At 53.3% G+C, this 22,135-nt stretch overlaps 1 protein-coding gene across 1 annotated transcript in view; it reads right to left on the reverse strand.

The window, feature by feature from the left end:
- Positions 1–414: 414 nt before the first annotated feature.
- The window catches only part of PSTPIP1 (proline-serine-threonine phosphatase interacting protein 1), a 62,682-nt gene continuing 40,961 nt past the window's right edge, over positions 415–22,135 (reverse strand). Inside the window, 13 exon segments of the mRNA XM_032865167.1 lie at positions 415–718; positions 1,695–1,748; positions 1,750–1,820; positions 2,024–2,079; positions 4,321–4,411; positions 4,834–4,930; positions 5,979–6,077; positions 6,669–6,748; positions 14,289–14,334; positions 15,108–15,206; positions 15,862–15,924; positions 18,212–18,318; positions 18,561–18,595. Of these exon segments, the coding sequence (XP_032721058.1) occupies positions 587–718; positions 1,695–1,748; positions 1,750–1,820; positions 2,024–2,079; positions 4,321–4,411; positions 4,834–4,930; positions 5,979–6,077; positions 6,669–6,748; positions 14,289–14,334; positions 15,108–15,206; positions 15,862–15,924; positions 18,212–18,318; positions 18,561–18,595 (1,030 nt within the window). The 3' untranslated portion in view covers positions 415–586.

Below are 22,135 nucleotides of genomic sequence, written 5' to 3' on the forward strand. Positions count from 1 at the left end.
TGTGTGCCCATATTTACCCCACCCTGATGCTCTTCTCTTCTTTGTGCCCTGTCCGTTGCTGTCATTCCAAGACCTGTTTTTAGTCCCTCTGCCCCAAAGAAGCCTAGTGCCCCATTGCAGGTCTCCTGAGCCCTTTCTCATCGCCCCACCCTGTCCTCCCAACCCCTGCAGCCTTCTCCCATTTGCCCGCATGTGAGTGTGTCTCCCTCACAGTCTGGGAGTTCCCAAACTGGGGCCGGGCTCTTCTCCCCACCAGCAGACCTCAGGACAGACTGGACTGGGCCTCCGTGAGGACACTGAAAGTAAGCTCTGCCCCCCCATCCCCCAGACTTCTTCCTTCACTCCTTTGCCTCATCTTGGTCGGGGTATTTGGACATGGGGGCAGAAAAGCAAAAGGGACCCCTGCAGACCAAGGAATAAAAATGCACTCCTTTATTCCCTGTAGGAGAGACAGCTCAGGGAGCTGTCAGCATCCATCCTGGGGGACAGGCTCCATCTTGGGACCCCAGCAAGGCCAGGGCAATGATTAGGGGTACCACTGGCCCCATAGGCAGGGCAGGTCCAGGTGGGGGCTGCTTCCCCTTCCTCAGAGCTTTTCCAGGTAGGAACCAGGGACGAAGCCACGCTGCCCATTCCGTTCCACTGTCCACCAGCCATCCTCCCCCTCCAAGATGACTTCCAGGATGTCTCCCTTGGAGATATCCAACTCGTCGGAATTCTGGGCAAGAGAACAAAAGTGCGTTGGGCTGGAAGGGCCTCTTTGGGGGGCTGGGGGTGGGCTCTGGTTGGCACCCCACCCCAGGCAGTAAATGCAAGCTTGTCTCCTGGGGGGCAGAGTCCTCAGAGCTGCACGTGGCCTCCTGGAGCCACAGGACGAAGCTGCTCTCTGGGCTGGGGTGGCCTCTGGAGACAGGTAGGGTGTGGGGTATCTGTGGGACTCAGCCTCCCGCCCTCCCTGGTTTGTCATTGTAGGCCTCCCTCACCCTGGGGCTTCTCCTCCCCACTTGCCCCCTGCTGCCCCCGTCCCCCAGCTCTGCTCCAGACACAGGGTCAGGTGTGTTTGCCGTGCTGCACACATTTCCAGGCCCACCGCATGCAGCCTCCCCGCTGCTGGTGAGCCAGACCCTGTCATGCAAGCACACTCTCATTCTCTTGGCCTGTCCCCCTGCCAGCCAAGGACCAGACTTTGGGAGTCTGCGCAGCCCACGTAGCCCCAAGGGGATGCTTTCCTTTGATCCGGGTGAACTAAGGGGGCTCTGTAACCCTCACCTCAAAGCAGGGAGCAGACTGGACTCCCGAGGATCTTGGCACAGCTGCCCAGTGGCCCCTGACCATCCTCTCTCCCCACAGACCTCAGAAAACCAACCCGGGCCCAGCTGAGGGGCTCATTCTGGCTGTGGCCTGTTCTTGGCACCCATGGCCCCAACCCGAGGGCACAGAGGCTGACCCACAGACCTTTTCCTGCAGGTAGCCCCAGCCTCCATCAGCGCGCCTGCCCCTGCACGCACACCTAGGCAGACGCAGGCCCTCGTACCCTTCATCGTTTGCTCAGCACAGGTACACAGAGGCCACTCCTAAGTGGCAGCTGCTGTTCTAAGGGCACATCCCCCAGCACACTTCCAGGGCATGTGCCTCTGTGTGACCACGCTCAGGCATATGTGGCCCTCCTGAGGAAGGGAGGGTGAGGGCCTCACCTGGGCCGTGTAGTCATAGAGCACCCTGTATCCCTGGGCTGGCAGGGTTGGGGGGGCCCGGCGCCTCCTTCACTGCGATGGCAGAGTAGACAACCTCATTGTGTTCGGGCACTGGGGTCAGGGTCTCTGTAGAGGCGAGAAGCAGCATGAGAGGCCTGGAGCCCACCCATCAGAGGCAGTGACCCCGGAGACACCCCTGGCATGGAGCTTCCCTAGGCTTGGCTGAGCCACCCCACAAAAGCATTTGGACAGCCCACCCATGCCATAAGGAGTCTTCTCCTTTCCCCTGGGGTTAGTTGTTCCGCAGCCCCCATGTCACCCCCGGTCACCTGCAGAAGCTGCCAGTGATATAGTCTTGGGACTTCCATGCAGCAGCCCAGAGAACCTGGGGACAAGAAGGAAAGCGGCCCTGGAGGAGGGGGATGAGGCAGGGGGCCCGCAAAGCTTCAGTGCTAGGGCCATCTGGTCCCCAGGCACAGAGCAATATGGAGTGCCCCTCAGGCCAGAGGGCTCCCCCATGGGTGGTCCCCTCAGAGTTCAGCCCACTAGTGCCCCGCTGGGACCTTTTCCTGCCTGGACCCAGCCAATCCTATCTCCCTGCGCTCCACCGTGACCCGGCCAGCCCAGCCGCTCCCTGACCGTGCAACATAGGGACTCCAGTGTCCACATGAGGCAGTGTCAGGGTAATTCACCTCTTCCCCTGTTCCTGGCTCAGGTCTGGGCTGAGCAGGAGTCATGAAGTTTTGTTGAATAAAAGAATGGAACAAGCAAGAAGCAGACACTCTGTGCACCGGTGGGGAGGCAGATATGGCTACCCCATGAAGCAGGCAGTGCTAAGGGCTACATAAGTCGAGGCTGACGCTATTCCCAGCTTCAGGAAAGGCTTCCAGATGAGGTCAAGCCAAATCCTGAAAGAGCTTTACCAGGAAGATGGCACAAGTCTTGGCCAGTGAGGGGCAGCAGTACAGGGGGAGCTCTGCATGGGTGGAGGAGTTTGCGGAGTGGGCGCGTCTGGGGGTGTGGGAGACAAGACTAGAATAGGGACCAGGCCAGACCCCAAGGGGCCCTGAGTGTGGCTCGGGACTATGGGAGACTGTCCTGGAGTGCTACCTGGGGCACAAAGGGCCTTTCCCACAGGTGGGGACACTCAGTGATCCCACCCCCACAAATGAGCCCCGGGCCTGGAAGTGGACACACATGCCCAGGATGGAGACACGGGGACAGGCGCGTGTGGACCTCAGGCCAGGCAGCTGCAACAGCAGTGGCATAGTCCTGTCCCTTGGGCCACTGAGTCAGGGTAAAAGCCAGCAGGCCTATGACTGGGAGGAGCGGAGGTCATGGGCCCCCCGACTGCCCGTTTCTCTAGAATTATCTAACCCTGTGACACCAGTCCTTTAGGCACTTCCTAGCTGCTGCACACCCCTCCCCCGCTGAGCCTGGCTTCTAGCTGGCCCCTGTAGTGGCCCCTGCCCATCCTGCCAGGGGCCAGGCCCCCTCCACCCGGTCGGGCGTCCCTCTCTCTCGTCCTCAGGAAGGCACCCCTTTCTCGACACCGCCCCAGATGAGCTCTTCCATCCAGTCGTTTAAATGACCATCTGTGTTGAGCTCCAGGTTCTCCCCAGGGCTGCAGGGAGGCCTGAGTCCCCCACGATTCCACCAGGTAAGATGGTGGGGGGGGCCTGACCTCCTCCTGGGGTCATTGGCTCCTCACAGTTCCTGGAGGGGCACGCTGGGCTTCCTCTTGAGCACGGGTGGTTGACCTCTGCCTCCAGAGGCGTCCTCCAGGGGAGGCTCCAGGGTTCCTGAGGCCTCAGGAGAAAGCTGTCCTCCTAGGGCTGGGGGACCCATCAGCCCATCCCCATCCTTCCCCACCACCTGCAGGCTGGGCCTTCTCTGCATGAGGCTGGACAGAGAGAGGGCATCACAGGGGCCTCAGAGTGGGAGTGGGGCGCAGGCACACACAGGTGCTCTCAGATCCCCAGCGACAGGGCACATGGCCCCCTCAGGAACCTGGAGGCTGCTGGAGGGCTCCCTGAGAAGGCTGTAGTGCTCTCAGTTGGCTGTCACCGTTGTGCCTGCCAGGCCTGAACCAAGAGAGCCCTTAGGTTCTGAGTCCGATGCAAACAACTCATGGGCTCTGGATCTAGAGAAAGCAAGTGACTTGTGCAGGTGACACAGTAACGCATGGTACAAGGGCCCTCTGCAGCCAGGCCAGAGAAGAGGCCCTGAGAAGCCCGGGGAACTCTCCCAAGAATCTCGGGCCTGTTCCCGTGCCCTGGTCCTGCCCCAGCTGGAGAGTGTCACCACTGCAGCGTGACTGTCCAGGGCACCAACCCAGGGTAGCAGCCCGGCCCGAGGGACATGGAAGCCAGCCTGGAGCCTCCCTGGAGCTCGAAGCACAGTCACTGGTGAGTAGTGGGCTGTGATTATTTGCTTAATGTCTGGGACCCCTTTGGGCTGCAGGTATCATGAGCCACATTGAGTCTGTCTTGTCCCCAGAGTGCCCAAGACCTAACAGCACCAGGTTCACAGCAGGAGCTCAATAAATACATGTGGAAGAGCCACTTGCAGGTGGGAAGGCTAGACCCTCTTCCTGGTGCCTCCCCAGCCCCATCAGGCTCCTCACCTCTTTATCATGCCGCAGGATGTCTGGATGCCAGGGCTGCCCGATGACGGGGTGACCTCCCGATCATAGTAGTTCTGGTAGGGCACAGGAGCTGTGGGCAGCAAGCTGGTGAGGCCCATGGTGGCCGAGAACAGGGCAGGCAGGACCTGTGCCACCTGATACTTCAACTTGTCCCCATCCAGAGACCCAGACTGAGGCCCCACTTTCCCATTCTGGCCCAAGGCTGCCTCCAGGCAGGGAGGGGGCCTCTCTCACTTCTATGAGACATGGAACCAAAGAGGTTCTAAGAGGGGTCCCCATCCCTGCTCCCCCTTCTGAGTGTTGCAGCAGGCAAGGAACCCAGCCAGGGGCCTGCATTGTCCCCGAACCCTCCTCTGGGTCTGCCAAGGCTTCTTCACCCAGCTGTGAGCTGCCCTGTCTTGTCCCAGCAGTGGAGGCTCAGCTGGGGCCAGGCATCCTTGGGACAGATGGGGCTGGCCCCAGCGGCTGTGCTGCCTGTGGGCCGGGCCTCACCTGGGGGCTCAGTGCCTGTGCTCTTGGCTTGGATGAAGCCATCGATGTCGGCTTCCACGCTGCAGCCTTCTAGTGTCACCCGCACCTCCTCGTAGAGCTGGGGTTGGGGAAGAGCAGAGGCTGAGGGTCCTTGATGCCCACCCTCGTCCAAGTCCTGCTCCTCAGTGGGCCTGAACTCTGGCCAGGGACCGCCATCCCACCAGCCTCCTCTTGGGCCTTGTGTGCACAGCTCAGTGCCTGCATTTGGGCACCATGGCATGAAGGGTCAGAGCCCTGCCTGCCAGCTTCTCCTGGTTCCTAAACACTAGCTGTGCACAAGGTCCTGTGCGAGGGGTGTACCTCTCTCCTGCCCTCGGAAGTAGACACCGCTTTCCCCACTTCACAGACAAGGAAACAGGGCAAGTGTCTTGCCCAAGGTTCCAGAGCAAGAATTCAGTGCAACCAGACTGGATTTCATTTGACAGGATCCAAAGCCCACACTCCTCCTTCTGCCACAAGGAGGCCACCAGGTGAGCTAAAGTCATTTTCAGGGGGGAAAACTCCAAACCCCGCAGTCCATGGGCAGAAGGGGTCAGGCAAGGAACAGCAGTGGGCATCAGGGAGTCCCAACTACCTCAGAAGAGAGCTCATGGCTCTCAGGCTGAATTAACAGAGGTCAGAGCCCCCGGTGTGGAAGTGGCAGCCCCTGTTTCCTGGGGGAACCCCCCTGACACTCCTGGCATGTAGAGTGCAGTAAGGGGAACCAGGACACCCCACAGGGACTGGGGGCAGAGGAGGGACTCCTGCAAGCACCAGGTATGGAGTAAGCTGCCCAGGGTCTTCCAGCCTCTCTGCAAAGCTCTGAAAGGCAGTGTCCACTGGCCTCCCCAACCCCAACAGGGGGGACAGGCACTCTGCAGCCCTGAGAGCAGAGCCAAGGACCGTGGAGCAGAGTAAGCAAGGAGGCAGATGCCCGGGCAACCCCTGAAGCAGCCTTCCAGGTAGGGAGGCCTGGGCCCTGCACCGAGCCCCTGTCCTTGGGACCCTGAGTGTTTGTTGATGGACTCAGATGGACCCAGGCATGCTGCTGTCTGCAGGCTGCCCTCCCCTCACACCCCACCCCCAGCTTACTCCCTGCCCCCCCCCGCCCCTCCCCCCCCCCCCACCTCATCGTCCTTGACACACTGCAAGGACAGCTGGTTGCAGTGCACCCACATGGCGTTGCGAAGGATGGTCAGTCGGTCAGACTCTTGCAGCTGGAAGGCCTGGGAGGTGGAGGCGGGATGGTAGTGAGAAGTGAGGAAGGGCTTCAGGGCCAGGCCAGACTGGGCCCTGCTCCACCCAGCTGGTGCTGACTAGCTTACACCCTGCTCTGCTGAAAGCCAAGTCCGAAGGAAACACCCTTCTTGGGGGATCCCCATCCCCACCTCAGAAGCCTGAGGCTTCTGGTTCCTGCCCTCACCCTCCCTCCAGGCTCCACCACACACCGGAAAAAGTCCTGGGGAGTGTTGTAAGAGGAGCACTAGACCCAGAGCCCTGAAGCCTTTGTCCCAGGCCTTGTCTACCAACAGGACCCAGAGAAGCTATGAGTTTTGTCTGAGCCTCAGTTTTGCCTTCAGCAAAAAAGGGGGAGGGATGCCTGCCTATAACAAAGGGGCCCAGGGCACAAAGCAAGATGGTGAGTTCCCAGAGACATGGACCCAGCACGGGGCCTGGGAAGAGAGTAGACGGGTGAATGAGGGAATGAGGCCTTCCTCCCACCACTGCCTTGCTTGCCCCCATGAAGCAGCTGGAGGAATGAACATCTTTCCCATTTTGCAGCTGGGGAAACAGGCTCCATGCCCGAGGTCACTCACCTCACAGGTGGTCCGGTGCTCCTGCTCCCACTCGCCCCGCACCTTCTCCAACTGCTCAATGTTCTGCTTGTACACTCGCTCTGGAAGCACAGGTGGTCCTCAAGGAGGCCAAGGCCCAGGCACACTCCCCGACCCCTACCCCTTTGCTCCTACAGTGCCCCTGTATGTACAGAGTGCCCTCCAGATCCTTGGAGTGCCCCCTCCTCCCGCAGACCTGCCCTGGCTTGTGGTGCCTCATCTGAATGCCTGTTATGGCCACTTATTCTGGTACCAGTCTTTTGAAGGTGACTCTTAACTTCCCACTGTGCTTTGAGCTGCCCAGTGCTGCAGTCAAGCCCATCCCTCAAGATCAGAGTTCAGGCCTCTTGCCATCCCTGGGTCCCACCCCCTCACCCTTTGTAGATGGGAAAGTGAGGCCTGGAGAAGGCAGCACTGAAGGAGGTAGGAGCATGGGAGCTGCGGGATGGAACCCAGCAGGTTTGGCCATGACCTCCATTCCCCAGAAATCTGAGGGATGCCTATCTGCCAGCCAAGGGAGAAGCTGGGTCCTGGGAGAGGCAGAGCAGAAGGGAGAGCATTTCCAGGGAGAGTGGGGGTGAGCTCTCTGGACTAGGAGGTGTGCCAACAGAGACAAAGGGTGTTGGGGGGAGGGGTTCTGGCATCAGGTGAAAAATAGAAGAGAAAGAGATCTAGAGGAGACTGTGTGTGTATGAGAGAGGTGAGTGTGTCTGTCTCCCATGATGGCAGGGCTGTGAAAGTCCTGGGCTCTGGAGCCAGAGAGCCTGGGCCGAAATGCAGTTACCACCACTTCTTGGCTGTGTGACCTTAGGTAGATTACTTTACCTCTCTGTGTGTCAATTTCCTCGTTTGTTAAAAAGGGAGATGCTAGAGTGTGGCCAAGCCACTAGGGGCTAACCTCACCCACTAGCACACCTGCAGCAGCTGCAGCCAAACCTGTCAGCTAGCCACACTGGTCGGTGCCCAGCCCTCCGCACCAGCAAGCCTGCAGCAGTCAAGGCCACGTCACAACAGGAGGGTATATGTAGCACACACAGGTGATACCTCTGGAGTCCTGGTTCTAGTGAACAGGAAGGATTGTGCTATTGGGCCCCACAGGACAACTTCTACATAAGACCACTACTTTCAAGTCCAGGATTCATAACTGACCTACCTAATACCTAGAAACAAACACAGAAAAAATGGGGAGAAGAAGAATATGTTCCAAATGAAAGAATAAAACAAAACCTCAAAAAAAGAAAACAAAACATAAACAATCTACCTGGTAAAGAGTTCAAAGTAACAGTCATAAAAATGCTCACCAGACTTGAGAGAAGAGTAGATGAACTCAGAACTTCAACAAAGATACAGAAAATATAAAAAAAGAACCAAGCAGAGCTGAATAAGTTAATAACTGAAATGAAAAATACACTCTAGTGTATTTTTAGCACCTGGGTGGTTCAGAGGGTTAAGCCTGTGCCTTCGGCTCGGGTCATGATTTCAGGGTCCTGGGATCGAGCCCCGCATTGGGCTTTCTGCTCAGCGGGGAGCCTGCTTACCCCTCTTTGCCTGCCTCTCTGCCTACTTGTGATCTCTCTCTATGTCAAATAAATAAATAAAATCTTTAAAAAAAAATACACTAGAGGAAATCCATAGCTGATTAGAGGATGTAGAACAGATCAGTGATCAGTGATCAGGAAGATAGGGTAGTAGAAAATATCCAAGATAAATAGCAAGAAGAAAAAAGAATTTTAAAAATGAGGATAGGTTAAGGGACATCAGGTGTACTAAAATTTGCATTTTAGGGGTCCCAAAAGGTAAAGAGATAAGGGGGCAGAAAACGTACTTGAAGAAATAATAGCTGAAAACATCCCAAACTTGGGGAAGGGAACGGACATCTGGGTCCAGACATCCAAGGTCCAGTAATCTCAGAAAGCCCCGAACAAGACAAGACAAATCCAAAGAGGACCACACCAAAACAAATAATCATTATGAGGTAAAAAATGAAAGCTAAGAAATCTTAAAAGCAGCAAGAGAGAAGCAACTAGTTATATGTAAAAGACACCATAAAGCTACTAGCTGATTTTTCAGCAGAAACTTTGCAGGCCAGAAGACAGTGGTGTAATATGAATAAAATGCTGACAGAAAAGAAGAAAAAAAAATAACTTAAGGGATGTCTAGCTGGCTCAGTTGGTGGGAGTGTGTGACTTGATCTTGGGGTTGTGAGTTTGAGCTCCATATTGGATGTAGAGATTACTTTTTCTTAAAAAGATTTTATTTATTTATTTGACAGAGAGAGACACAGCGAGAGAGGAAATTCAAGCAGGGGGAGCGGGAGAGGGAGAAGCAGGCTTTCCACGGAGCAGAAAGCCCAGCGGGGGGCTCAGTCCCAGGACCCTGGGATCATGACCCGAGCCAAAGGCAGATGCTTAATTACTGAGTCACCCAGGCATCCCAGATGTAGAGATTACTTAAAAAATAAATTAAAACCCCTAAAATCAAGAATATTCTACTTAGGGGCACCTGGGTGGCTCAGTGGGTTAAAGCCTCTGCCTTCGGCTCAGGTCATGATCCCAGAGTCCCAGGATCAAGCCCCACATCGGGCTCTCTGCTCAGCAGGGAGCCTGCTTCCCTTCCTCTCTCTCTGCCTGCCTCTCTGCCTACTTGTGATCTCTGTCAAATAAATAAATAAAATCTTTAAAAAAAAACACACACATTCTACTTAGCAACATTATCATTCAAAGAAAAGTTAAAGGAGTTCATCATCATTAAACTGACCTTATAAGAAATGTTAAATGGATTTCCTTAAATGTAAAAGAAAAGGCTGTAAATAGAAGCAAGAAAGTGAAAGGGAAGAAATGTCACTAGTAAAAGCAAACAAATTGTAAAAATAGTAAATCAATCACTTATCAAGCTAGTATGAAGGTTTAAAGAAACAAGTAGTAGTATATCTTCAAAAAGTAATCAAGGAATATGGAAAATAAAAAGATATAAACTATGACATACATAAGATGTAGAGGGAGGAGTAAAAATTGCAGTGATTTTAGAACGTGTTGGAACTTAAGTGACCATCAACATAAACTGCTATATACATAGAATGTCATATATAAATCTCATAATAACCACAAACCCAAAACCTATAATAGATAACACAAAAAAAGAGAAAGGAAACCAGGTGTAACACTAAAGTTATCAAGTCACAAGGGAAGAGAACAAGAGAAGAACTATAAAAACAACCAGAAGACAGTTAACAAAATGCCAATAAATACATACCTATCAGTAGTAACTTTAGATATAAATGTACAAAATGCTTGAATTAAAAGGCATAGGGTAACTGAATGGATAAAAAATAACACCTATCTAGGGGTGTGTGGTGCCTCACTTGGTTGAACATTTGATTCTTGATTTCAACTCAGGTCATGATCTCAGTCTCATGGGATCAAGTCCTGTATCAGGCTCCATACTCATCCTGGAGTCTACTTGTCCCTCTCCCTCTGTTTCTCCCCTGGTCTTGCTCTCTCTTTCTCAAATAAATAAAATCTTTTAAAAAAAAAATAAGGCCCATCCAAATACTGCCTACAAGAGCCTCACTTCAGACCCAGAGACACATACAGATTGAAAGTAAAGGAATGGAAAAAGATATTCCATGCAAATGGAAGCATCAACAACAACGAAACTGGCGTAGGAATACTTACACCGGACAAAACAGATTTTTCAAAAAGACTGTAATGAGACAAAGATGGGCATTACACAGATAAAGGTATCAGTCCAACAAGAGGATATAACAATTGTAAATATCCACGCACCCAACATAGAGACACCTAAATATACAAAGCAAATAGTGACAAACACAAAGGGAGAAACTGACAGAAATAACAATATTAGGAGACTAACTCCACTTACATCAATGGATAGATGATCCAGACAGAAAGTCAGTAAGGAAATGATGTCTTTGAATGACACTTTAGAGCACATGAACTTAAGATACGTACAGAAGATTCCATCCCCAAACAGTAGAATACATATTCTTTTCAAGTGTACATGGAATATTCTCCTGGGTGGGTGACATGTTAGGCCACAAAACCAGGCTCAGTAAATTTAAGAATATTAAAATACTATCAAGCATCTTTTCTGGTCACAGTATGAAACTAGAAATCAATTACAAGGGGAAAACTGAAAAAAACCCACAAATGCCTGGAAGCTAAACAACATGCTACTAAACAGCCAGTGGGTCAATGAAGAATTCAAAAAGGAAACAAAAAAATACTTGGAGATGAATGAAAATGGAAACGCAACATTAGAGAATCTCTGAGAGGTGGCCAAAGCAATTATAAGAGGGAAATTTATACCAATACAGGCCTACCTCACAAAACAAGAAAAACCTCAAATGAACAATTTTACCTTACATCTAAAGGAACTAAAAAAAGAACAAAGCCCAAAGTTAGTAGAAGGAAGGAAATAATAAAGATTAGAGTGGAAATAAATGAAATAGAGACCAAAAAAAAGATTAGATCAATAAAACTAAGAGCTGCTGCTTTGAAAAGAAACAAGATTGATAAACTTTTAGCCAGATTCATCAAGAAAGAGGACTCAAAATCAGAAATGAAAGAAAAGCTAACAACTGACACCACAAAAACAAAGAATTATAAGAGACTACTAGAAAAAAAAAATAGATGCAGAAAAACCATTTGACAAAACTCAACATCCATTCCTGATAAAAACTCTCAACAAATGGGTTTAGAGGGAACATACTTCAACATAATGAAGGCCATCATATGACCTGATCCACAGCTAACAGTGAAAAGTTGAAAGCTTTTCCTCTATGATCAGGAGTAAAACAAGGATGTCCATTCTCACAATATTTATTCAGCAATCAGAAAAGAAAAAGAAATATCCAAATCGGTAAGAAAGAAGTAAAACTGTCACTGTTCACAGATAACATGAGACTATATATAGAAAGCCCTGAAGCTTCCACCAAAAAAACTATTAGAACTAATAAATGAACTCAGTAAAGTTGCAGGATACAAAATCAATACACAGAAATCTGTTGTGATTCTGTACACCAATAATGAACTAGTGGAAAGAGAAATTAAGAAAACAATCCCATTTATAATTGCACCAAAAAGAATAAAATACCTAGGAATAAATTTAATCAAGGAAATGAGAGACCTATACTCTGAAAATGAAGCCTTGATGAAAGAAATTGAAGACAACACAAATAAATGGAAGATATACCATGTTCATGGGTTAGCAAATTTAATATTGTTACAATGTCCACACTACACAAAGAAATTTACAGATTCAGTTCAATCTCTATCAAAACACCAACAACATTTTTCACAGAACTAGAACAAATTCTTAAAATTTGTATGGAACCACAAAAGACCCTGAACAGCCAAAACAATCTTGAGAAAGAAGAGCAAAGCTGGAGGTATCACAATCACAGATTTCAAACTATACTATAAAGTTATACTAATCAAAACATGTACTGGCACATAAACAGATTCATAGGTCAATGGAACAGAATAGAGAGCCCAGAAATAAACCCCTGTTTGTATGGTCAATCTATGACAAGGAGGCAAGAATATACAATGGGGAAAAGACAGGCTCTTCAATGAATGGCACTGGGAAAACTGGAGAGCTGCATGCAAAAGAATGAAACCGGACGACTTCCTTATACTATATACAAAAATAAGCTAAAATGGATTAAGGACCTAAATGTGAGACCAAAACCATAAAAGTCCTAAAAGAAAACCTAGGCAGTAAACTCTTGGATGTCAGCCTTAGCAATATTTTTCTGCATCTGTTTCTTCAGTGAGGGAAAAACAAAAGCAAAAATAAACAATTGGAACTACATCAAACTAAAAATTTTTGCACAGCAAAGGAAACCATCCACAAAATGAAAAGACAACCAACTGAATGGGCAAAGGACAATATTAAAAATATATAAAGAACTCATACAACTCTACATTAAAAAAAAAACAAAAACAAAAACCAACCCGGCGACACCTGGGTGGCACAGTCGGTTTAGTGTCTGACTGTTGTTTTCAGCTTGGGTGATGACCTCAGGGTCGTGGGATCAAGCCCCACGTTGGGCTCTGTGCTTAGCATAGAGTCTGCTTGAGTTTCTCCATCTCCTGATGCTCCCCACCATGCATTCTCTTTCCCTCTCTAAAGTAAATAAATAAATCTTGGTGGTGGTGGTGGGGGACCCAATCTGATTAAAAAGTGGGTAGAAGACCTGACTTTTCCAAAAATGACATACAGATGACAAATAGACACGTGAAAGGATGCATAATATCACTCATCGTCAGGGAAATGCAAATCAAAGCCAGTGAGATATCACCTTATATCAGTAAAAATGGCTAGGATCAAAAAGACAAGAAACAACCAGTGCTGGTGAAGATGTGGAGAAAAGGGAACCCTCTTGGACTATTGGTGGGCAATGCAAGCTGGTACAGCTACTATGGGAAATAGTATGGGGCTTCCTCAGAAAATTAAAAACAGAACTATCATACAATCCAGTAATTCTACTTCTGGCTATTTACTTGAAGAAAATGAAAACACTAATTGGAAAAGATACATGCACCCCTATGTTAATTCCAGCATTGTTTACAATAGCCAAGATGCGGAAGCAGCCTGAGTGTCTGTCAACTGATGAATGGATAAAAAAGTGGTATATATACACAACAGAATACTATTCAGCCATAAAAAGGAACGAAATCTTGCCATTCGTGACAATATGGATGAACCTAGAGGGCATGATGTCAAGGGAAATAAATCAGACAGACAAAGAGAACTGCCGTATGATTTTACTTTATGTGTGAAGTCTAAAACATAAAACAACAAAAAACAGAAACAGAATTATAAGAATAGAGAACTGGTGGTTGCCAGAAGGCAAGGGGCTAGGAGGACGCACAAAATAGGGGAAGAGGATGAAGAGCTATAAACTTCCATTAGTAAATTACATGAATCACAGGGATGAAAAGTATAGCCTAGGGAACAGAGTCAATAACATTGTAATAACACTGCACGGTGACAGGTGGTAACCACATAGATCGTGGTGAGCTCTGCCTAATGCTTATGATTGTCGATTCACTATGTCATACACATAACATATAACATCATACGCCATCTATGCTTCAGTTAAAAACTTAAAAGGGAGAGAGCAATAACAGCCACCTCATAGGGTTGTTTTTTTTGTTTTGTTTTTTTAAAGATTTTAATTATTTATTTGACAGACAGAGATTATAAGTAGGCAGAGAGGCAGGCAGAGAGAGAGAGGAGATAGCAGGCTCCCCACTGAGCAGAGAGCCCAATGCGAGGCTTGATCCCAGGACTCTGGGATCATGACCTGAGCTGAAGGCAGAGGCTTTAACCCACTGAGCCACCCAGGTGCCCCACCTCATAGGGTTGTTAAGCAGAGTAGTTGAAACACACAAAGCCCCAAGAACATGGATGTCTTTATTTTATTCGCATGATTATGTGAGAGTGGTGAGCATGTGCCTCTGTGGAGTCATGTGTCCGTGTGTGTCCCCAGGGCAAGGAAAGAGTGCCGGGGGGCAGGGGGCAGGCCTGTCTGGCCACCCTCCCAGGTCAGAGGAAGCGAGCAGGGCCGCGTACCTGCCTCCATGGCTGAGTCCTTGCACTGCTTGGCCTTATTCTGGCTCTGAGGAGAGAGAGGGAAAGCAGAGCTGAGCTGGCCCCAGCCTTCCTGAGCCACCCAAGAGGACACTCAGCAGCCAACTGTGGGCACGTCCCACCATTAACTCCAGCCTCACCCCACAGAGGACCACAATCAATAAAGGTCCAATACAAAAAAATAAAAACAGAAGCATGTAGCCCATGCCTACACGTGCGACAACTGGACGTGAAGACCTGAAGGAGAAATGTGGATGGGCAGGTCCCGCCGCTCCACCTGGCCACTGCTGACCCCACTGGCTGGGGCTTGGGCTCTGCCCTCGACTTGCTGCCCCTAACTCACCCTCAGGCCCCTGCTCTTTCTGGGCCTCAGCTTTCCTGTCTGTGCAATGGGCACAATGTGCTCTCGGGCCCTGGTATCTCTGGCAGCCCACCCTGGTCCAGAGGCCAGAGCAGTCAAGATCTCGGGTGCTTGATGACCTGGGTGTGCATCCTTTCTCCACTGCTTCCTGGCTCTGAGACCTTGGACAAGTCATTCACTGTCTCAGGGCCTGTTTCCTCTCTGGGACATGGGCCTCCTGAGCACCTCTCCATGGGTTATGTGAGAGTTAAGCTGGCCGTGCCTGTCCATGCCCTGAGACTCCAGGAAACCCCTTTCGCAGATGAGGAGATGGAGGTTCAGAGAGGAGTGAGCAGATATCCCAGCTGCAGACCTTTCTTGGGGGGTCTATGGCACCTCCCTCCCTCCCTGCCCTGTTCCAGCCCTGGGTGACACCATACGGCCTCAGTGGCTCCACGCACCTTCTCCACCTGCTTCTGGGGGCCGTTGGTGCTAATGCGTTCAAAGGCCTGCTCAGCATCATCAGCGTCCCGGCACTTCTGCTCATATGACTTCTTGGACTGGGTGGGAGGGGGTGGAGAAGTGTGACTGTGGGGGTGCCCACAGTGAGGGTCCCTGAACCCAGCCTCCCCTCTCCCTGTCGGGGGCCTGTGGGTGGAGTGGGGGCCTCCTCACCAGGGACAGGGGTCTAGGGGTCCAGAAGGGAGATGGAGAAGAGAGTTTTATTCCCAGGCCCTGCCCCACCTGGGGACTCCGGCCCTGCCCAGGGCCGCATCCTGTTTAGAGACATGGTCCCATCAAACCACCAGCAAGTCCCCCCAAATGCCATGCATCCTCATGATGCTGGCCTCTGCCTGTGTTGTCCCCTCTTGCAGAACCCCTTTTCTCCCTCTCAGCTGGAGTCCCAGGGGACACAGCTCAGCAGTCTCTTGTCCCTCCACCCTCAGTCCCCAAACGACAGCATAGATCATCCTGTGGGCCACTGTCTGGGACTGACTGTCTGCTCCTCAGTCAGGAGCCCCCCCAAGAGCAGGGCCTCGGCCTAGCCACATGGGCCCTGGTTTCCCCGTGCATCCCCGAGCACCCAACAGGCCATGGTGTCTGTTGTCGGACAGGTGGTCAGAGGCCAGCCCTGTCCCAGGGGCCCAGCTCAGGGCTCCTGGGGTCTGCACCATGAGTCCCCCACGCCTCCAGGCCCAACACCCTCACACTCACATCCATGGCCTTCTTGTAGAGCGATAGCTTGCTCTTCTGGACCCGGTCCATGACAGCCTCGTACTGTAGGGGACATGGGGCTCTGAGCAGGGGTGCTGTGGGCCCCCGGTGCTCCCCTAGGCCAAGAGGATGGGGTGGCCCCGGGATGAGGCACAGCGTCCCCTCCTGGCTCTGAAGGGGACAGTGACAAGACGTCCTCTCTCCCACGCCCTGCTCTTTCTCAATCTCTGCTCAGGACAGAAAACTAGAGCCCAGGACAGGATGTGTCCATCATGACTTTTTGCTTCAGACTCCAGCCAAGACTTGGTCTCTGTCCCTGGAATACCCACCCTGCACACACGCACGCACACACGCACACAGACACACACACTCACAGAGACCCCCCTTGTGGCTTCTGTACATTCTCACACCTGTCACTGTGTACACACTCTGGCACACGCATGCCAAGCTCCACATGACACACACACAGAAGTACACACTAACAGGTCCCCAGTGTCCCCACTGCTCACATTTGCACATGCAGGCCTTCGTGTGCACATTCACAGGATGTCCACACACCACACACAAGTACACACAAGCATACTCTTGCACGTCCCTGTGCACAGCCATGGGCCTGTTCACACAGGGGAACACACAGCCCTGCCACCAAACTTTTGCCGCCTGTGGGCACACAGGGCCAGTGCACCCTGACCTCACCTCGCAGGCTTCTTGTTCAGGCAGAGACTGAAAGGCAGCTGTGACAGAGATCGGGGTGTAAGGAGGACCGGGGCTGGCTTTGCCTCGGGTCTCAGTGGGGCCAGGGCTGACAGGGAGCCCTCCGGCAAGCCAGCAGGTCACAGAGATATAGGCACACACACATGAGACACACCCACCTGCTCAGAGGCAGGCACACACGTGTGCCGGGCCCCCCCGCTCCCCCTTCCCCCTCACACACATGTGTTCATTTGCGCACGGGTGCATAACATGAGCCCGGGCTGTGTTCCTGCAGACTACTCCACAGTTCTTCACTTGGGGGGCCCTGGCCACTCTGGGGAAGGTATCTCTCTGAAACACCCCCTCTGGCCACAGGAGAACTCAAAATAGGCAGTCTGTGGCCTCGCTGTCTCAGAGGGTGCTCTGCATCCTGCAGGCAAGCCCCAAACTTCAGAGAGGCCACCTGCTCCAGCACCTCGAGGTGGAGCTGGCCTCTGGGGCTGGCTTCGGAGACCAGCTGTCTGCTCAGGGACCCAAATTTAGAATCCTGAAAGCCCGAGCCCCCGATTTGGCTGGCTGGGTGGGCAGGGAGGGCAGCCACACTAGATTTCTGTGGTCAGAGCCACTCATCAGAGCCGGAGCCTATCTGAGAAGACCAAGGGGGGCTGGACCAGGGCTGGGTCCCCAAAGCCTGCAGGAGGGAAACTTGAGGCACAAAAGGAGAAGAGCTTGCCGAGGACACCCAGGGCCAGCCTGGCTCCAGCCATGAGCAGGAAAGCCTTTCCCCTCACAGCTCAGTTGTGTGGACTTCTCCATTTCTGGTTCTCTGGAGAGTCTGCAGTGATCCTTCACCTCCAAGCAAGAAGTGTTTCTGTGTGCTGGCCTCTCCCATCCTGCCTGGGGCGTCGCCCTCATCACATTGAGAGAGTGCGCACGTGGACCCAGCTGCCTTCCCCGCAGCCAAGTGCTCAGCCACTCCGAGAGTCTCAGGCCTGGGAAAGGGCCCTGGGACACTGAGGTCACCAAGCCCGTCCCCACCCTACCCCTGTAGGTTCCCTGACAAAGAACCTCCAGACTCTACTTGCATACCTCCCATGATGGGGACCTTACTTCCTTCCCATGTAGTCCCTCCGCCTAGGGACAGCCACGCCCCATCCACAGGTGAGAAGTACCTGTGGATGCCAGGGAAGGCCTGGCAGCCCCCCCACAGGCTCTGTCTGCCCCTCAGCCTGGGCAGCGTGGCAGAGCAGCTGCGAAGGCCAGCCGCCAAGTCTGCCTTTCTCCTGCTCAAACAGCCCTGACCCTTGGGCTGAGGACCAGTTTCTGGCGACTCCCCAAATCAGGCTGCCGCCTCTGGATACCCCCAAACTGTGAGGATCCACATTCTCTTGTAGGAGGATAATCAAGAAGACCCATGCCTTTCCCTCTCCCTGGCATGAGACAGCTCAGGGGAAGACCCCCAGTGGGGCTCTCAGGCCTGCATGCTGGGCCCTGATTCCAGGGCCCCGTCTCAGCGCACAGCCATCCCCTCACCATCAAGTCACTCTCATCCCCAAGCCTGGAGTGCAGTCTCCCACCCTGCCTGGGCTCTGTCTGGAGGGACCAATCCCCACAACCTTCTCAGTGAGGATGCCCCACCCCCGAGCACCCGCCTTACCTTCTTCCTCTGCTCCTTCTGCCTCTCGCGGAACTCCTCAAGGCTCCGCAGCTCCTCGCGCAGGGCCAGGGCCAGCTGGATGTGGGAGCTGCCCACATTCTCCATCTCTGGGGGCAGAGCACAGGGGTGAGGAGCTTCAACCACGCACACACTTACCTCTGCCCAGACCCGCCCCACACCTCCCAGATCCTCCACTAGCCTTAGGGCCCTGTGCGCAGCCTGAGCACTGCCCTCCCCACCGCTCCCCCACCCCCCACTAGAACCTATCTACCTCCACCTATGGGGACATGGCTGTTCCCAGAAGATCCTGTCACTCTGCAGCCTGGGGTTGGGGACCATTGGGACTTACGCTGCTTCAGGGAGTCAAAGGAGGCCCTCAAGGAGCTGCAAAACAGAAAGGCCAGGGTCAGTGGGAGGAGGGCATGACAGGACGGAAGCCCCCCCCCCCCCGCCACCCCAGGGACTTTTCATTTGGTGGGAAGGCCCTAGGTCACTCACACACACTGATCCAGACCCAGACAGTGACCACCACTCAGAACCAAGCTGGGATTTCTGGAAGGTAGAGTTCCTCTTCGGGAATGGTAAAGCTATCACACCTCCCAGCTGTGGTGCAATGCTCCTGGCTTTGTGTTTTCAGGGCTCTCCCTCCCTCACCCAGGCCATCAGGACAAGCTGAAGTGGGACAGCAGAGGGTACAGACCTGGCTTTAGGCAAGTAGGCTGGAGGGTGTTTGGAAGAAGCTGGAAGGGCGAGGCAAGCCAGGCAGGGGTACCAGAGGAGAGAGATGTGGGGCAAGAAGAATGGGACGTAGGGGGGAGGACAGTGAGAAACTGTTCCTGTTCCTGTCTGAGGTGGCTGGGCACACAGTGGTGACATTTCCAAGAGCAGACCCAGGAGAAGTATGTGAGCCAGGAGGAGTATACAATAGGGTGCACTGAGCGGGGGTGCCTGAGAGAGCATCTCAGGAGGAGTCAGGAGGCAGCAGTGCAGCTGTTCTGGAGTAGAGATGTGGGCCCTCGGAGAACAAGAAGGGAAGAGGCTGGCCCTGGGGGAGAACACCCAGGGGTGGGGCTGCAGGACAGCAGAGAAAAATATAGGGCACCCAGGTACATGCGAATTTCAGACAACAAATAGTGTTTTAATATAATGTAATATATGGATCATACTTACATCTAAAAAGTATTTGTTGTTTTTCTGAAGTTTGCATGTAACTGGGCCTCCTATATTCTATGCAGTGGCCTGGTCCTACTGTGGGGACTGACCCCCAGAACCACAAATGAGCTAAGGTGTCGGAGCCCACCCAGGACCCAGTCCTGTCTCCTGAGGGGTAACGGGGTGCCATGAAACAAACATCTCCTTGGATCGGAAACGCAACCAACAGGGGCGAAAGGCTCTCTCCAGGTCACTGGGGTTCAAGGGCTGGGACCACTCGGTGGGGTGAGCTCCCCGCCTGATGGAGCAGGAGAGTAACTGGCAATCCCAGCCTGGGAAGGCAGCAGGCCCTGGGCAGGGGCTCCCGCTCCGCACTCCCACATGCACCAGAAGCAGACCCGGGAGCCGGGTAGCCTGAGTCCAGGCAAGGCTCTGCTGTGCACTCGCTGTGCGAACTTGGGCAAGGGACTTACTCTCTGTGCCTTGGTTTCCCCCTCTGTAAAATGGGGATAATAGCACAAACAGGACGGTGATGAGGAATAAATTAATTAATAGGTCTAAAGTACCTCTGTCAGGACATGGCTGCTGTTGTGCCACCCTCCCCTGAGTCCACATCTGCACATCCCAGTCCTGGGGAGGGGGTTCCCTCAGGTCCCTGAACCTGACCTGAGCTATATACTGCCCCGCCTAAGAGCTTACTGGGTGCCCACAGTAATCAGACCCCCCCCCAGGTCTTGCTTTCAGCTAGGGGTTCCCTTGAGGTTCTCTCTGGGGCTCCATAGATCGGGCTCCCTTCCCCCACCTCAGCCTCCCACCTCCACCCCGCCACCCATGCGGGCATTGGTAACAGACCGACTTGCGTCCACCAGCAGCTGTGTGAGGGATGCCTAGGCCTGTCGTGCCCCAGTGTGGGCCCATGGGTGGCAAGTCTCTGAGTGCACCCATAGACGGAGCGCAGAGGTTGCAGACTGGCCCTAAGGTGGTATTTGGAGTGAAATTCTCTGCCTGCGTTGGCAGACTCTTAACCAAGGAGGCAAAATAAGCTGGGGCACCCTCTGCACCAGGTTGCCTGAGGAGGCGCTGTCAATCAAGGCAGAAAGAGAAACTGAGTCCAGAGAGTGGCCAGGCTTGCTGGATCACACAGAAGCAGCGGGCAGGCACCTCTCCCACCTCCCCCACCCCCCAACCCCCACTTCCCCCACCCCCCAACCCCCACCTCCCCCCCCCCCCCCTCCCGCCCCTCCCCCACCCCCTCCCGCGGCGCCGCCGCCGCCGCCGGCCTCAGGCTCCGCGCTCCGCCCCTCGTGCTCCCTGCCTGCCTCTCCGCGGAGCAGCGCGCCCGCCCCCTGGTGGCCGTATGTCCTCATGACGCCCGCCCGGGACCGCTCTGAGCTCCTGCCCTTCCGCGGCGTCAAGGAAGGCTTTCCAGGGGCCTCCCTCTTCTCACTGGACAGTTAGGGAAACTGAGGTTTCAGCAACCTGATAGGACCCACAGGGATCCAGGCCTAGAAGAGAACTGCGGGGGTCTTGCCTGGGGTGGACCCCAGCCCTAAACTAAGTAGATCTCCAAGTGTGGTCCCAGGGCGAGCAGCCTGACCGTCACCTGGGGGCCTGTCGGAAAGGCAGATCCTGAAGCCGAAACTCCGGGGTGGGGCCCAGGGAGCTGGGTTTTAACAGGCCCCCGAGAGCTGCTTTCTGTTCGAATGTGAGAATGGCTGGCCTAAATTCTTTAATCCTCACAGCTCTGCCAGAGATGGTCCCCATTTCACAGATGAGAAAAACAAGCATCAGCGAGGAGAGGAAACTGACCCGTGGCCACACAGGGGGTGAGACGGCAGGGCCAGCCCCTGGCTTCTCACCAAAGGAAGGAGAGGGGGACTGCCAGGGTGACCCCAGCCACCCTGGGGATGAGGGGCAGGACACTTTTCTGACAGAATCTATACCTTGCCAGGGGCTCTCCCTCCGATCCCTCCGCTTACCCACACACCCATGTTCTGCCTCAGTCTCTCCATTCATGGTGAGAGCCCCTCCAGGCTCAGTGCGTGCTCCCACTTCCCCAGGCCCCAAATCCTTCAGGACCCCATCCCTCCCCAAAGCTCAGGCAGCACATGCACGGCCTGGTCTTCACCTCTTTATAGATCTCACAGCTCACGAAACACCTCAAATGCAAAGTGTCCAAAACTGGACTCAGCTCCCGCGCAAAGCTTGCTTCTCAGCCCACTCCCCTCTCAGTGCAGGCATCAGCCTGCACCTGGCTGTATGCACCAGGAACCCAGAGTCGTCCCTTTCTCAGCCCTCTCCCTCCCCCTCCTCTGCCTTCTTTTTCACCTCCTCAATCTCCTCTCTGTCTGCCTCTTATTACCGCCACCCCAGCCCTTGCCGCTTCAGCTCCTGTCCCCTAGTGTCACTTCCCACCTGGTAACCCCATTTTCTGGGCTACCTAGTCACCTGACCACCCACCTGTTCCTTCTCTCTGTCAAGTTCCTTCTTGCCTCAGGGCATTTGCACATGCTAATTCCCTCTGTGCAACATCTTTGCAAGGCTTCCCCTTCTGTCCCTCTGAGCATTTGTTCCTCTTGTCACCTTGGGCTGATGCCTTGAGTGTCGTCCCCCCCACCCCCGCCCCACTGAACTGTGAGCCCACTGAGCAAGGTTCTCCTCCTGGTTCCACGTGGTTCTCCTCCCCCTTATCCCTAGGGGGGAACAAATTCAACACTTGATAAATACCAAGGCTTTTCTCAATCCCAAACCTACCCTGCCTCACCCTCCTTG

The sequence above is a fragment of the Lontra canadensis genome, unplaced genomic scaffold, assembly GCF_010015895.1.
Source record: "Lontra canadensis isolate GAN:19392208 unplaced genomic scaffold, GSC_riverotter_1.0 scaffold28, whole genome shotgun sequence".
In the NCBI taxonomy this organism is placed as follows: domain Eukaryota; kingdom Metazoa; phylum Chordata; class Mammalia; order Carnivora; family Mustelidae; genus Lontra; species Lontra canadensis.